This window comes from Papio anubis, chromosome 11 (genome assembly GCF_008728515.1).
Source record: "Papio anubis isolate 15944 chromosome 11, Panubis1.0, whole genome shotgun sequence".
Taxonomy (NCBI): domain Eukaryota; kingdom Metazoa; phylum Chordata; class Mammalia; order Primates; family Cercopithecidae; genus Papio; species Papio anubis.
Window position 1 is genome coordinate 109,294,122 of NC_044986.1, and position 16,707 is coordinate 109,310,828.

Here is a 16,707-nt window from a genome sequence, read left to right on the forward strand (position 1 = left end):
ACACACACCACCACACCCCCAAACACACCCCATACACACACCACACCACGCCCATATCCCCCACACACACCACACACATACCTCACACACCATACCCCTCACACACTCCACGAAACACCCAAATACACATACACATAACACCACACACACACACATACACACACCACACACCCCCACACACTCACACACAGTTGACCCTTGAGCAACACATGGGTTGAGGGAGCAACACAGTGACTCATGCAGTCAAAAATCCACACGTTACTTTTGACTCCGAAAAATCTTAATTCCCAATAGCCTACAGTTGACCGGAAACCTTATCAAAAACAGAAATAGTTGATGAACGCGTATTTTGTGTGCTGTATGTATTCTGTTCTTCATTCTTACAATAAAGTAAGCTAGAGAAAAGAAAATGTTATTAGGGAAGTCATAAGGAAAAGGCGGTGCATTGACTGTGCTTTAAATGGAAGTGGATCATCTTAAAGGTATTCATCCTCTTCATGCTGAGTGGGCTGAAGAGGAAGAGGAGGGTTGTTCTTGCTGTCTCAGGGGTGGCAGAGGCAGAGGAAAAATATACTTGTGTCCTTGGACCCAGGCAGTTCAAACCCATGTTGCTCAAGGGTCAATTGTATGATTTTAATTTTTCTTAAGTTGTGATAAAATGCACACAAAATGTTCTGTCTTTGTAGTAGACAGTTCAGTGGTGTTAAGCGTATTCACATTGTTGTTCAACCAATCCCCAGAATTTTCTCATCTTGCAAACCTGAATCCTATGCCCATTAAACAATACCTCTCCATTCCCCTCCCTCCAGCCCCTGGCCATCACCATTCTAATTGAAGATAATTTTCAATGTTAGCAGTTGTAGAACAAAAACATGATGTTTCCCTCCAAAAAGGAATAAATGAAATGAAATCAAGCAAAAGTCTGAAAACTACAAAGCTTCAATGTGTATATTTTGAGATATTATCGCTACGTTCATAAGGAAATTTTTCTTTACAAGGACAGATATTTTGTGATGGTTTGAGTTTTTGTGTAAAACAGTGATTAAGTTTCGCCGCTGGAGGAAAATGACAACTAAGAAATTTGCAAATGTTTCAGGAACCTACAAGCTCTCTGACTGAAATTATGAGTCCAAGTAGGACAACATACCACACCCTCTTACTTATATGTGGAATGTAAAAAAGTAAACCTCATTGAAACAGGGAATAAAATAGTTACCAGAGGCTGGAGGGAGTGGGGAATTGCAGAAATGTTAGCCAAAGGACACGAAATTTTAGTTAGACAGGAGAAGTACATTCAAGAGATGGATCATACATCGTGGTGACTGCAGTCAATAACAATATGTGGTATACTTGAAAATTGCTAAGAGAGTGAATGTTAAGCATTCTCACCACAAAAGACAAAAAAAAAAAAAAAAGACGAAAAAAAAATGACAAGCATGTGAGGCAGTACATATGTTAAACAGTGTGATTTAAGCCATTCCACAATGGATTATATATATATAATTGTTGTACACCATAAGTATGTACACCATAAGTATGTACACCATGTTGTACACCATAAGTATGTACAATCTTTATTTGTCATTGTAAATATTAAATAAATGCTTTTTTTTTAATTTAAAAAAAAATAGGATGGGCATGGTGGCTCACGCCTATAATCCCAGCATTCTCAGACGCCAAGATGAGAGGATTGCTGGAGCTCAGGAGTTTGAGACCAGTGTGAGCAACATGGCAAAACCCCATTTTTGCAAAAAATACAAACATTAGCAGGGCGTGGTGGCATGCACGTGTGGTCCCAGTTACTTGGGAGACTGAAGTGGAAGGATCGCTTGAGCCTGGGGAGGTTGAGGCTGCAGTGAGCTGAGATCGTGCCACTGCACTACAACCTGGGCACACCTAGGCAACAGAGCAAACCCCTGTCTCAAAATAATCAAAAATAAAAATAAAGTAGAAAGTGACTCTAGGATCATGGCACTGTCTTACACTTTCAGCCTGTGAAACAGAGGTGCCTTTGATAATCTGTATAAATGTGTCTTTGGTGTCCTAACAGATTTTTGTCCCCCTGCAACAGCATGAACAGGCTGAACACTTTGCCACGAGGCTTCAGCTCCCTGCCAGCTCTTGAGGTTCTGGACTTGACTTACAACAACTTGAACGAAAATTGTCTTCCTGGAAACTTCTTCTACCTGAGTAAGAAACTTTCAGTTCTATAAATCTCCTGAACACTATACTTTGCGTTCTAAGAGTGAAATGTATTTGCCAGGACCTAAATAAACTCCAAGAGAAATTACTGGACAGAGATATTTTTTACTTTAGAGACTCCTTTTGAATATTCCTTTGTAGCTCAGCAGTATGTACATTTGATATATCATTATGTGACACCATCGGGCTGAAGTGGACTTAGTAATGTCATATTAACATTCTGAGAGAGATTATGTACCTAAATGAGATCAAGCCTCACATTTAGCTAAGAGACTTGACTTTCTTTTTAAATAGCATGCCAAAAAAAGGTACCCTCCCATGTTGGTATTAATTCTTTGTGCGATATTTGCCCAGGATATCACAATCAATTATTTATAAAAATATTTATTAATAAATCACTAACCAAATTTTTTAAATTTCCAGCTGGGATTCTTATCTTCAGCCTTTTAAAAAGTACTCTTATTGACCTATTTATCCAGTACACAGGCATTAAGAAATTACTGGCCACACTTTATTCTTTTATATGCCAACAAATTTCTTGCTGAAGATGCTTTTGAAAATTAAAAAAGTGATTTCTTCTGGGAACTCATGCACTATTTTGGACAAGGTTTGCTTCTTTTAAATGAGTGTTCTATTTCTTCAATTAGTAACTTATATGGCATTCAGAAAATCTGAATTTTCTGAGCTGGTCTCTTAACTTTCACTTTTTACCTTATGTACATTACCTCTCTATGACTTTGTCAAGCACATGAAACCAACTGTAAAATATTTTCTTGGGTGGTGGAGCACCTGTTTTTATTATGTTATATTAACGTACAGTTCTGGAGTCTGAGCTCCAAAGATCACTTGAGGCTGGGAGTGTAGGACCAGCCTGGGCAACATAGAGAGACCCTGCCTCTAGAAATAAAAATTTAAAAAGTAGCCAGGCATAGTAGCATGCGCCTGTGATCTTAGCTACTTGGGAGGCTGAGGTAGGAAGAGTGCTCGAGGCCAAGAGTTTGAGGCTGCAGTGACCAACTACACTCCAGCCTAGGTGACAGAGCGAGACTCTGTCTCTAGAAAATAAATACTGGTAAACAAAACATATATCTAATTATACTCAGTTTTTTTGGTTGAGGATAAACAGATGCTTTAGAATTTTAGCCTTCAGTAGTTTGGAATCATATTATCATTGTGTAATAATTGTGAACAAATTTCTGACTAGTGATATTCTGCTTAAGTTAGGATTTACTCTGTTAACTTCATGCCATTGTTTTAGCCCCTTTGTCTTCATTTACTTTTGTCCTTAAGGCTGTAGAAACAAGCAGTAATAATTAGTCAGATTATGGAACTGATGAGCTATGGTTATAGCCTCCATCACCAGAAAGCCTTTCATTAATTTTTAACACAGTGCTATTTACATAGGAAAAGGTCTATTTTAACATAGTTGTATTCACTTGAAAGAACCTTTTTGCCCTAGGTAACCATAAAAGTGGCACAGTAGTTTTCTTTGTTTTACTTTGGATGCAAATGGAGATATAAATGTGAATCAAAAGTAATCTATGAGAAAAATAGCAATCTGTTTTCAAAATGCGTTAAAACTCTGTGCCCCAAAATGCTAGTGCCCACATTGTTAATTGCATCAGTCCTCTTGGATATAGATGTTTTCCTGGACACACCGGATGCACGATAAGCCAGTAAATCTTGGTTTGACCTGCTTGCTATCATTGGGAGCCCTAGGTATGTCAAAGGCTTTTCACCAAGCCAGCGTTATTAATCAAAGCTGACTCCCTCGTATTGATCAGACCTCAAATGGTTAGGTTCCCTGCCACCCTGTTTATATATTGCTGTTTAATTTGCAGCCACCCTGTGTGCACTCTATCTGAGTGACAACAATTTTGAAATCCTGCCACCAGATATTGGGAAGCTCACAAAGATGCAGACAGTAAGTTATCTAAATTCTTAGAAAATCAATTCACTGCTGCAGCCTTTTAGGGGTAGAATCAAGTCAATTTGAGCAGGAGTAAGGTTTGTTTTGCAGGAATAAACCACTACTCCTGATAGTGTTTCTTGATTATCTACCGGCACTTGTAAACAAATGGAAGGGACTGAGCTTTAGTAGAAGAGAGGGCATGGAGGAGGATGAGAGTTTCTGTGGAGCACCTTTTAATGTGTAAATATGTTGACAACTCCTTGTTTTCTTCTGTTTAGCTCAGCCTTAGGGATAACGACCTGATCTCACTGCCTAAGGAAATCGGGGAGCTTACCCAGCTTAAAGAGCTCCACATTCAGGGGAACCGCCTCACCGTTCTGCCCCCAGAACTAGGTAAGGTTGCCGATGAATGAACTTAGTTCTGGGTTTCATGAATAACAGTTATCCTAATGTAGCAATTCTGAACAACCTCTCTCCTCTTCTTGACAACTACTCTGCACCTAGGCACCCGATTCTGATCATTTGAGAACCATTTGTCATTGACTAGAGTTGAGCTGTTATAGATTTGACCTTCCCCGATCCTGTGTTCTGCAGCTGTAGTGTCCCGTATATTAGAAACTGCTGATGAAAGATGACCCCGCTCAGCTCCCTGCGTGATGTAGTGGAAAAAGCATGGGATTAGTAGTAAGAGCCTTATCCGTGGTGCCTCATTGACTAGCTGCGTAAGCTTTCTGGGTCTTGGTTGGTTATTAATAACTTTATCTAAGTATCACTCTTACTTTTGAACCCCTTAAATTTTTATTGACCTGGAAAAACTTTTACCAAATAGTTAAAGTAGTTGTTACGGCTACTTGAAGATGTTAATACCGCTGCGGGTCATGAATTTACCTCTCTCCTAATCCTGTCTCTAGTAGGAATTGTTAAATATGTTCTTGCTGGGAATGGGTTCTACTCCTGGCTGCTGAATCCTAATCCTATTCCTCTGCCAGGTCGTTCCTATTTCCAGAGTGGGTTTATGTCCCCCGCCAGAAATAACCTCCAAGCCAGTGATTCTGTTAACTGCTTTGTTCCACTGCAAAAGGTTCACGAGTTCCCTTATCTTTGCTTGTGCAGACCCTCCATAGCCTCTCATTTCTTCAGTCCTTTGAACCACATTGTTGTCTCAAACTGCGATTATTTGCCTTTCTACTCCAAAATACCATCATTTTTAAGAAACACATTGAAGAAGCAGTTCTTTAAACAAGTCTGGCGGTTTGAAGAGGCCATTTGTTAGAAATTAGAATGCAAGCACCAGGAGGGCAGGGGCATTTTTGCATTTGTTCCCTGGGGTACAGTAGGTGCTCAGAAAACGTTGAATGAATGAATTAATGAAGCAAGGACCTTGGATGGCAGGATGTTAGGAAGGTTATGAGCAGGCTGATGTGGCTAATTGTTAGCATAGGAAGACTGAGACACAGAACAGGCCTATTAGTGCCTAAAGTTCGGTTGGCAGCCATATTAGTCTAAAGGGAAGGCAGTCACGTGGTTTCCTGGAACAGCTGGAAAGTCCCGCCTCATCTCTTCCCATTTCCTTTAGCTCTCTTGTTAGTGTTAAAAGACCAGAGGATTATTTAATGATTTTTTTAAGGTTAACTCAACACTTCTCTTTACTGAGTTGCAAGTAGTCAAGTGTTGCTTTGGGAGCAGGGTTACAGAATCAAGAAACGCTTTTTGCAAACATTTTCAAGGCAAAAAACTTCTTGTCAAAGGAGAGATCTTGGGCCGGGCACGTGGCTCACACTTGTAATCCCAGCACTCTGGGAGGCTGAAGCAGGCAGATAGCTTGAGCCCAGGAGTTTGAGACCAGCCTGTGCTATGTGCTGAAACTCCGTCTCTATAAAAAGTACAAAAAATTAGCTGAATATGGTGGTACATGCCTATAGTTCCAGCTACTCCGGAGGCTGAGGTGGGAGGATCGCCTGAGCCTGGGAGGTCAAAGCTGCAGTGAGCTGTGATTGTGCCACTGTACTCCCACCTGGGTGACAGAACAAGACTGTCAAAAGGAAAAAAATATATATATATATTACACAGTGGTTAATAACCACAGATGTTAGCATTAGTAATAGCTGGGGAGCTTCTGCGGAACTCAAATACTTGCTCCCTCCCCAACCTACTAAATCGGAATCCCCGTGTGTGAGGTGAATTCTTGTGTCATTTGGTGTAAAGCTCACTTGATGCCTCTGACATGTATCCTTGGTTAGCGTGGTTAGTAGAAACAGAAAAATAAATGTGTATTTTGATGTCATTTGATCTTACTTCATTTTTCAAGCTGTGAGGCAACGTAGGATATTAGATTAAACGATTATTTTATCAGGCAGTAATTTGCCACAAAAATGCCTATTTGAACCTACGTGTGCCTATGTATATATTTTAAAATCTTACTTATTTTGCTTATCTTATTTAAATACTACACGAGGTCATATTTGTTCAACATTTCTGTTAAGCTTTCCATGAACAAATCATGTATGTTTTTATTCAGGTGTAGAATTGAGGGGGAAGGCTTTAAATGACTTTATTTTTGCCAGCCATATGTAGAAAAGCTTAATCTTAACATTGGCCTGATAGCTGTTTTTCCTGATTATAGACAAACACTTAGTTGTAAGTAAATGATAAACCTTCTTCAGAAGTCACTGTCACAAGCAAAACTCAAGATGGAGACAAATGTACTATTTATTTTTGAATGGTGATTTTTTTTTAAAGTCAAGATTAATATGATACTAATATAGTAGCAGCTGTTATAATAATAGGTGATATCTATTAAGGCCTGGAATTGCAAGGCACTGTAAGTGTTTTTCCTGCAATATCGCCTATAATGATCGTAAGAATTATAAACAGACTTGTTAGAGGTGAGGACATTGAGGTGTAGAGAGGGCTGGTTGGTGACATGTCTGTGGGGACATAGCTAGTGACTCACAGAGTCGAGATCTGAACCTGGCAGTCCCTCCTCTGGGTCCAGCTTCCTGATCACAGTGAGGTCCTCTTTCCTGCCCATATGCTGGTAAGAGGATTCCTAGAAATGCAGTTTTCAAGTTTGAACGAAACACAACCCCGGCACACCCTCCCGAAAAGGCAGGCGGCGAGATGTTGCTGGATGGTGAGCTGGCGTGGGCTTTGCCAGCACGTGAGCAAGGCTAGCATAACACTTTGCAAAATGCAGCTGAGATGGCCTCTGCAAGAGAAATTGCTGGCCCTTTCCAAGCCAGTTGCATTGTCCCGGTGTTTCTTTCCCCTCAGTAAACATGCCTCACGATGGGAATGTCTTTGGTTTCTTTGTGTCCCCAACACCTGAGGTGACCATCTGAATGCTGCTCCAGACTGGCTGATGGGCAGTGCCGGGCACTGATGATGCACATGAAGCTTATGCTGCAGGTTTGCTTCTGGGGGTGTTTTAAAGTGTGGATGATGATCTCTCCCTGTATGTTTTTTACATATCTGAATACATGAGATAAATGCTTTCGAGATTTCATAATAAATCCAGAGTTTATTGACTTGTAACCTTTTTGGTACTGGTGTTTCAGCCAAGCGAGAGAATCCGGGCGAGTTCTGATTTGTCAGGTCTGAGAACACAGCAAAATAAAGTCAGGGGCTTGGCTGGCGTTTTAATATGTGATTGTATTACTTTACCTTTATTGTGTGTCTTTGAATAAGCTATTTAAACCGTTATGTCTGGTTCCTAAGTAGTAAAGCACTTGCTTTCATAGTAGTCTGTATACCTATAAAAAATGAGATGTAAGTTGAGTCTCTCAGGTACCCATTCATTCATTTATTCATTCAGGTTAAGTTCCTACTTTAGGGCAGATCTTTGAGTCCAAGGAACTTGCCTTTTCTGGTAAAGTAAGATTCACTTATTCAACAACTGTTTGTTGAGCCTCTGGTATTTGCTAGGGATTAGGACAAGAGACAGAACACCTGTTATTGATGATGTTCTAGTGGGAGAGGACAGAAGAAAGAGAGAGAGAATATGAATGACAGACATGTGGTGTTAAGAGCTCTGGGAAAGAATTGAGCGTGGAAGGGAGTGCCTGGCTGGGGAAGGGGTAATCAGAGAAACCCTCACTCATAGGGTGGTGCCCTTTATGCAGAGACTTAAAGGAAGGAGGGAGGTCTCCTGTCGGAGAGAACGGTAAGTGCAAAGGTCCTGGATGGGCTTATGTTGAGGAAGAGCAAGGCCAATGTGGCTGGAACAGAGTGAGTGAAGGGGAGAGAGTTGTAAGCAATGAGCTCAGACAGGAAGTGGGGTCTGGTTCACATGGGAACTAGTAAGACATTGTCAGAACTTGGGCTTTTACTCTGTGTGAAATGGGCACTCCCATAGATGCTCCTGTCCCAATCACCAGAATATGAGAATTTGTTACCTTCTGCAGGGAAAGTGACTTTGCTTATGGGCTTTGGAGTCTTGAGATGGGGAGATTACCCTGGATTGCCCAGGTGAGCCCAGTGTAATCACAAGGGGCCTAGTAAGATGGAAGAAGGAAGGTCAGAGGTAGGAGTAAAAGATGTAGTGGCAGGAGCAAGAGGCTGGAGTCACTCATGGAAGGGACCACGAGCCGAGAAGTACAGGCAGCCTCCAGAAACTGGAAAGGCATGCAGCCGGATTTCCCCCACCGCAACCCCGAAGCCTCCAGAAGGAATGCAGCCTTATTGGTACCTCGATTTTAGCTCCATAAAATCCAGTTTTTGGACTTGTGCGCTCTACAACAGTAAGAGACTAGATTTCTATTATTTTAAGCCACTGCTTGTAGTCATTGGTTAGAGCAGCGAAAGGAAACTGATACAAGTGGGAAGACATTGAAGGGTTTTGAGCAAAGGCATAGCATGATCTGACTTTCTTACTTAGACAGTCTCATGTGATCACCCAGGCTGGAGTGCAGTGGTGCAGTCGTAACTCACTGCAGCTTCCATCTCCCAGGCTCAAGGGATCCTCCTGCCTTGGCCTCCCAAGTAGCTGGGACTACAGGCATGCACCACTATGCCCCACTGATTTTCTCAGTTTTTTGTGGAGGTGGGATCTTGCTGTGTTGCCCAGGCTAGTCTCAAATGCCTGGGCTTGAGTGATCCTCCTGCCTCAGCCTCCTGAAGCACTGGGATTACAGGCATGAGCCATGGTGTGCAGCCCCTGACTGTTTTTCTTTTCTTTTTTGAGACGGAGTCTCGCTGTGTCGCCCAGGGTGGAGTGCAGTGGCCAGATCTCAGCTCACTGCAAGCTCCGCCTCCCGGGTTTTTACGCCATTCTCCTGCCTCAGCCTCCTGAGTAGCCGGGACTACAGGCGCCCGCCACCTCACCCGGCTAGTTTTTTGTATTTTTTAGTAGAGACGGGGTTTCACTGTGTTAGCCAGGATGGTCTCGAACTCCTGACCTCGTGATCCGCCCGTCTTGGCACAGGAGTTCTTTGGCTGCTGTGCTGAAAATAGGCTGGAGGACAGAGGGCAAGGGTGGAAGCGGAGAGTCCGAGAGATAGGAGACTATCATAGCAATCCTGGTGGGAGTAGATGCTGGCTTCATCCAAATGGTAGTGGTAGTGATACAACTAATGGTTGGATACTGGATCTGTAACTAACAGGAACTGGTGACAGCTTAGATGAGGGGTGAAAGAGTTAAAGTTAACTGTGAGCTTTTGGTCTAAGCAACTGGAAGTGTGGGGAATATTACAGGAAGAGTAGATTAGGAGAGGGATTGAGGAGAGAAGGTCATCCTGAGCTGAGTTTCAGATATCTTAAATTCGAGATGCCTTCGGGGTAACTCATTGAGAAGGCAATGGGGTATAAGAATCTGGAGTCCAGAAGAGACGTCTAGGCTGCATATATAGTTTGAGGCATTATCAGCATACATTTAAGGCTACCAATTGGATGAGATCCCTTGTGTGTGACTGCAGAGTGAAAGATTAAGCCCGAAGCACTGTGGTTCCTAAACACTGAACCCAGAAGGATCGAGGAGGTTTATGGGTCCGGCTGACTCCCAGGCAGACGTCCGTGGCCAGTCAGGGACTGTGGCCACCTCGGTTGACACCACAGATGGCTCCCCATTGCTGGAGCTGTGTGGTGTGTTTTTGCTTCATAGGAAAAAGGGGTTCTCTAACGAGGCGGATGGGGAGTTATTCTTTTTTTCCTGACAAATGCAGTTAACTCAGATAGGGCAGGACAGTGGAGTGCACATAACTGAAATATCCTCCAGAGCCTGCCTGAATGCAGAAGTCTCTTTTTTACCCAGTATTTTCAGCCAACATCCAGTCTCCTAAAAAGCAGCCAGCCATGTGGCTAACTGAACTTTCACCCCTTTTTTGTTCCTTTATATATTATTTCCTGGAAGAATTAATTAGTAGAGAAGATAAAAATCCTGCATTGGTAGTGAAGAAAGGAAACTCAATATATACCTTGACCAATCCTCAGAATAGGTCGACAGCCCTAGGAAAAAAAAAAAAAAAAAAGAAAGAAAGAAAAAGGTGATTTGGGAGCTGGTGGCGCCCCCTGGGGTTTGTTAGCAGTTTTCTGTTCCACTTCTGCATTTTCTCACCCGCAGATGAGACCGCTGTCATGTGAGCTGAAGATCTGGATTCTGTGTTTTGCATAATTCTCTTTCCTAACCATTCCATGGTTTCTGCTGCTTGTTCTGAATTGGAATTGTTTCTGGTTTCTTGGCTTCTAGGCAATGATGGGACCTCTTCTCCCGCATTTGTTACCCAAATAATTTTGCCTTTGGAGAAGAGTAAAAAAAATCACATTAGTCTGCTTGGCATGCAACAAAACAAAGTGCTATAGACATCAAAACGTTATTTGCACCAATCCAAGCAGCCTATGAGACATATGTCTGCAACGCTGCATACGCGTGGGGCTAGCCAGCTTAGTGCGCTACAATATGTGCCCACAATCGATAGCATTTTTTACTACAGTAACTATGAGAACCATAGTATTTTCTAGCATATTTGTGAAGAGTGGAAACAAATATTAATCCCCTTCAGAGAGTAAAGGATGTTATGAATTGAGAATTTCCTCTCAATTATATTCTCCAGAATAAGCAGAATTAACCATGAGTGGATGTACAGTCAAAAATCTCTTCTGTTATATCTCTTAATCCTTCTCCTGTGGACATTGAGAAGCTAAAGAAAAATAACTTTCTTTCCTGAGGCAGGCAAGAAGAAAATCCAGTATTCTTTGTTTGGTCAATTAAGTCCCCGATTATAAGTGTCTTGTTTATCTTCTCTTCTGTTATTGTCATTCTGTCAACTGGTTCCCAATTATTTTTTCCAGAGGTTTAAAACGTTTTTCAGGCCAGGCGCGGCGGCTCACGCCTGTAATCCCAGCACTTTGGGAGGCCAAGGCGGGCGGATCACGAGGTCAGGAGATCGAGACCATCCTGGCTAACACGGTGAAACCCCATCTGTACTAAAAATGCAAAAAATTAGCCGGGCGCGTGGCGGTGGGCGCCTGTAGTCCCAGCTACTTGGGAGGCTGAGGCAGGAGAATGGCGTGAACCCGGGAGGCGGAGCTTGCAGTGAGCCGAGATCGGGCCACTGCACTCCAGCCTGGGCGACTGAGCGAGACTCCGTAAAAAAAAAAAAAAAAACAAACAAACTTTTTCAAATGTAACCAGTAGAGGATAGAGGGTAAGTGCTGGACTCTCCATCACTAGGCTTGGGTTCAAACCTCACTCTCCACTGCCTTGTTCTGTGACCTTCAGATACTAATATGGTTTGACTCTGTGTTCTCACCCAAATCTCATCTTGTAGCTCCCATAATTCCCACGTGTTGTGGGAGGGACCCGGTGGGAGATGATTGACTCATGGGGGCGGGTCTTTCCTGTGCCGTTCTCGTGATAGTGAATGGGTCCCATGAGATCTCATGATTTTAAAAATGGGAGTCTCCCTGCACAAGCCTTCTTTGCCTGCCGCCATTCGTGTAAGATGTGACTTGCTTCTCCCTGCCTTCCACCATGATTGTGAGGCCTCCCCAGCCTCTTGGAACTGTAAGTCCAATTAAACCTCTTTGTTTTGTAAATTGCCCAGTCTCGGGTATGTCTTTATCAGCACCGTGAAAACGGACTAAAACAGATACGTTATTTTACCTCCCTTCTATACCTCATGTAAAATGAGGGTAATAACAGCCCCCACCTTGTGGTGTCTTTGTGAGGATTAAAAGGATAATCTGCTTAAAGAATTTAGCCTTGACTCAGGAATGAGTACAGCTGCTCAGTGAAATGTTAGGTAAATGAACACACACACGCACATACACATACGTGCACAGTGGATTTTTATGCTATTAAACTTTGACTGTTTAGAGGCCAGCTTTCTGAAACCTGGGCTCTTCTGAAACAGTCTAAGCAGAGAGGTCACCCCAGCCCCACCCTTTTGACAGGGAAGAGGCAGTTAGTTACCGAGTGCCTAGTGAGAAAGAAACAACAGAGTAGATCCAAAGCCAAAGTCTCACCTCACACAGTGGGATTGGTCAGTGTATCCTGTGGATAAAAGAAAGGCTTGGAATTATCCTCCTGTGTGATAATTGAGGCACACAGGAAGGGTCAGAAAAGAAAAGCGAGGGAAAAGAAGGGGTAAGAGGGATTAGCTCAGATGAAGGGATTCTGCATGGCCAGTACTCAGGGCGGACAAAAGACATAACAAGAAGAGTATGCCTGCAGTCCGCCCATCCTAAGAATTTTATAATAACAAGGGATTTTCCAAGTCTGTGCCTTTCTTGGGAGTTTTATATTGAGGCTGGGAGCAGGTTCTGGTTGTTCTACCTAAAAAGCTCTGTGATTGGCTTTTTGGTTGGACCGTGGGTTGTTTCATTCACTCATTCGTCCATTCATTCACTCATTCACCCATTCATTCAGTTCTTTCTTTTTGACATCCTTTATATGATTATTAACTTGTTCCTAGTAAGGGTTGGGTACTTCGTAGTACTTGCACTAACTGATTATACTCACTTCTTTATCCATGTTAAGATCTTAAAACTACCTCTCTGCAAGTGACAACATTATTTTCTAATTGTTTAATTTCTCACTGTCTTAATGTTACCTTTTGTGACAGCGCTTATTTCATTGGGGATTTTTTTACTTCTCCCAGAATTCATGATAGCAACCATTGTTCTGAACCAATTGCTTCATTTGTTAATATCAGTTGTGTGCCTACACTATAATGCTTTTGTCACTTGTCTACATATTAGTAATTTATTTCATGTTAAAATACACTACATAAATCCATCTTTCAAAATCTTTAGTATTATAAATTAAAAGCATTATAGAAAAAGAAGTCTCTTCTGGAGTTGAACAAAGTAGTTTAGCTATCATGTGAAATCTTTTCTTTCTTTCTCTCCTCCTCTCCTCTCCCCTCCCCTTCCCTCCCCTCCCGTCCCCTCCCCTCCCCCCCTCTTTCTTTCAACAGAGTCTTGCTCTCTGTTACCCAGACTGGCTTGCAATGGCATGATCATGGCTCACTGCAGCCTTGACTTCTGGGCCCAAGTGATCCTTGCACCTCAACCTTCCAAGTAGCTGGGACCACAGGCATGCATCACCATGCCTGGCTAATTTTTTAATTTTTGTAGAGATGGAGTCTCCCTGTGTTGCCCAGGCTGGTCTCAAACTCCTGAGCTCAGGTGATCCTTCCACCTTGGCCTCCCAAAATGTTAGGATTACAGGAATGAGCCACCCACCTGGCTAAATCTTTTAATTATTTCCTTAAGAAAAGGTGTAGTGTGGTTGTTAACTATGTCTAGAATAAGCAGACTCCAAATAAATAATAAGAAAGTTAATTTTTTTTTAGACTAGATTTTTGATTTGGGGTAATTACTTGCCCTAACCCAAGGCAGCTTTATGTTGTTATCAGAATTGCTTTTCTTGCCTAAATCCTGTTACTATGAAAAGAAGATCTAGCTTAATAGATAGAGCAGTAAGTGACGAGGACGTTCTTTATGGAATTATAAACTGTGCCACTTACACATGTATAAGATTGAATTTGTTAATTGCTCACTAACATTTTTCAGATTGGTTTTAAGCTAGATATAATTCCAGACATACCTTAGTTTTTAATGCAGAATATCGTAATTTGCAGAAGAGTTTCATGCTCTTAATCTCAGTTTTATAATGTAGGCAAGGAGAGCTCTCTGGCCTCTTTTTAAAGATGTGACTTGCCTAAGGCTACATTATTGACACGGCTTATTATGGACAGAATCCAGTTTTTAGTTCAGATCTTTCTAATTCAAAAATAAGTATTTCACCCAATAGTATACTCATCAATGTGTCAAAACTGAGCCAATAAAAAGGCATAATTTATTATTAGATGACAGATTGCTGTGATTCCAAATATATGCCTTAATTTTATTTGAAAAAGTAAATGTTGGGAATAGAATATTTGTAACCAACTTTGAATTTTGACTTGGATTTTATTACATGCTCCTACATTTTATTTCTGCATTAATATTTCTTTTGCCATACTTCACAAAAGATCATACCATATCCTTTGATTCCCATGGCCTCAGCTGATAATCAAAAATGACTCCCGTCAAGTCTCCTACGTGATATTTTTTAACAAGTCCCATTTTATATATTCTATTTCAGTGAAATCTTTAGCCCCAGAAAATGTTTTCAGCGTGGATTTTTTAAATGCTACATGAATTATATTTCTACCTGGTGAGTTATTACCTTAAAGGGGGTGGGAAGTTGCAACACATAAAACGTTTCCGTTTTGTAGTATAAATTTCAGGAAGCCCAGCGTCAGGTTCAACGTGATTGAACATGTGCATCAATCTGTGTTAACACCAGCTGGAAAAGCTTGCCACTGTGTGCAGTGGACTTCCTTTGATTTAAAAGGATGCTAAATGTATTTTTGCCCTGGGAGAAATGCCAGCAGTGCTAAGGTTCCGGATTTAATTTTTTTTTTTTTATAAATTCCAGAGCCATGTCTGTAAATACAGTTGTTATCACCTGAATACATATATAATATCTTACATTTATGTAGCCTCTCCCTTTGAGGCATCTCCTATATATTATAGTATTCCTATGTTAAAAGAAAAAAAAAAGCAATGTTACACTGAGTCAGACCCAAATGGTATTGTATGCGTGTGTGAGTGTGAGAGTTTCTTTTAGAGTGCAGTGGGAGTTTGAAAGGAGTAAAGTGGGTGACGATTGTCCCTCATGTTGTCAACACCAGAAATCTAGGCCTTATCATGACATCATGGATCAGACTTTCATATTTATGGTTATTTAGACCTTTCCAGAATTGTTCACATTTTCAACTGAGTACTAATTCCATAAGTTGACTACCTATTACACAAAAGCATCTAATTGTACCATTTATACTTCTGTGAAGTTGTGATAGCATTCTAATATTAGTAAATAAGCTTATGCTCATTTTTTCAACATTTATAGAATGATTTTAACTCGCCCAATACTATCTCTGTTGCCTTTTATATTTGCTGTTTTAAAAATATTGGCTCTTCTCCTTGGACAGCCCCTATTGAATCCATCTTACCATATCAGAATCTGACTTCCAACCCCATATGTGTTATATTTCTGTCATCAGTTCAGTTTGGGGAGCACTGGTTAAATAAAACATACATAGCCCTTACCTTCATGAAGAAAATCCTTGAAAGAAAGAAACAGCTAAACAAATAGTTAAAATCACTAAATGGCTGCTAGAATGTCAGCTTCCCCACGACATTGGTTTAAGCCACCCTCATCTCTCACCTGGGTTGCTAGAATAACCTCCTAACTGGTTTCCTGCTTCCTGCCTTCCCATTGCAATCCATTCTTCTCCCCGTAGTCAAGGTGATCATATAAAATTACAGAGTGGATTGTATGCCTTTGTCAATTAGAGCTCTTGAATGTTCCCTAGGAATATTTAAGGCCCATCTGGCACCCATGGTTTCCATGCTACTTATCACCCTCCCTCACTCATGAGCGGCTGTCAATAACCTCCTCTCACTTCTTCATGATCTTTGCTCTCTCCTTGAAATTTTCACCTGAATATTTTTGCAGCTCATACCACATAATTCATACATCCTAAGTGTACAATTCAGTGTTTTTTCATATGTTCAGAGTTGTAAAACCATCACCACCACTTTAGAACATCGTTCATTACCTCAAAATGAAACACCGTACCCTTTTCTTTCTCACTCCAATCCCTCCATGTCTCCTAGCCCTAAGGGTTTTTTAATTTGGCTCTTACATTTATATTTTTGATCCATTCTGAATTAATTTTTGTATGTGATGTGAGATAAGGATTCAGTTTTATTCTTTTGCCTGCGGCTGTCCTGTTGTTCCAGCACCACGTGTAGAAAAGACTGTTCTCTTTTTATCAAATGGTCTTGGCACCCTTGTCAACAACCAATTGACAGCAGATATATAGTTTTATTTTTGTACTCTCAATGCTATTTCATTTATTTATATGTCTATCCTTATGCCAGTACCACACTATCTTTAGTACTGTTGCTTTGTAGTAAGTTTTTAAATTGGGGCATGTTAGTTTCAACTTTGTTATTCTTTTTCAGGATTGTTTTAGCTATTTTGAGGCCTGTGAGTTTCCATATGAATTTTAGAATCAGCTTGTTAATTTATACAAAGAAGC

General features: G+C 41.2%; 1 protein-coding gene across 1 annotated transcript in view; it reads left to right on the top strand.

Moving 5' to 3' along the window:
• RSU1 (Ras suppressor protein 1) overlaps window positions 1-16,707 on the top strand; it is a 232,276-nt gene that overhangs the window by 59,209 nt on the left and 156,360 nt on the right. Inside the window, exons 5-7 of the mRNA XM_031652473.1 lie at window positions 2,072-2,190; window positions 4,044-4,126; window positions 4,393-4,507. Of these exons, the coding sequence (XP_031508333.1) occupies window positions 2,072-2,190; window positions 4,044-4,126; window positions 4,393-4,507 (317 nt within the window). The remainder of the gene's footprint in view (window positions 1-2,071; window positions 2,191-4,043; window positions 4,127-4,392; window positions 4,508-16,707) is intronic.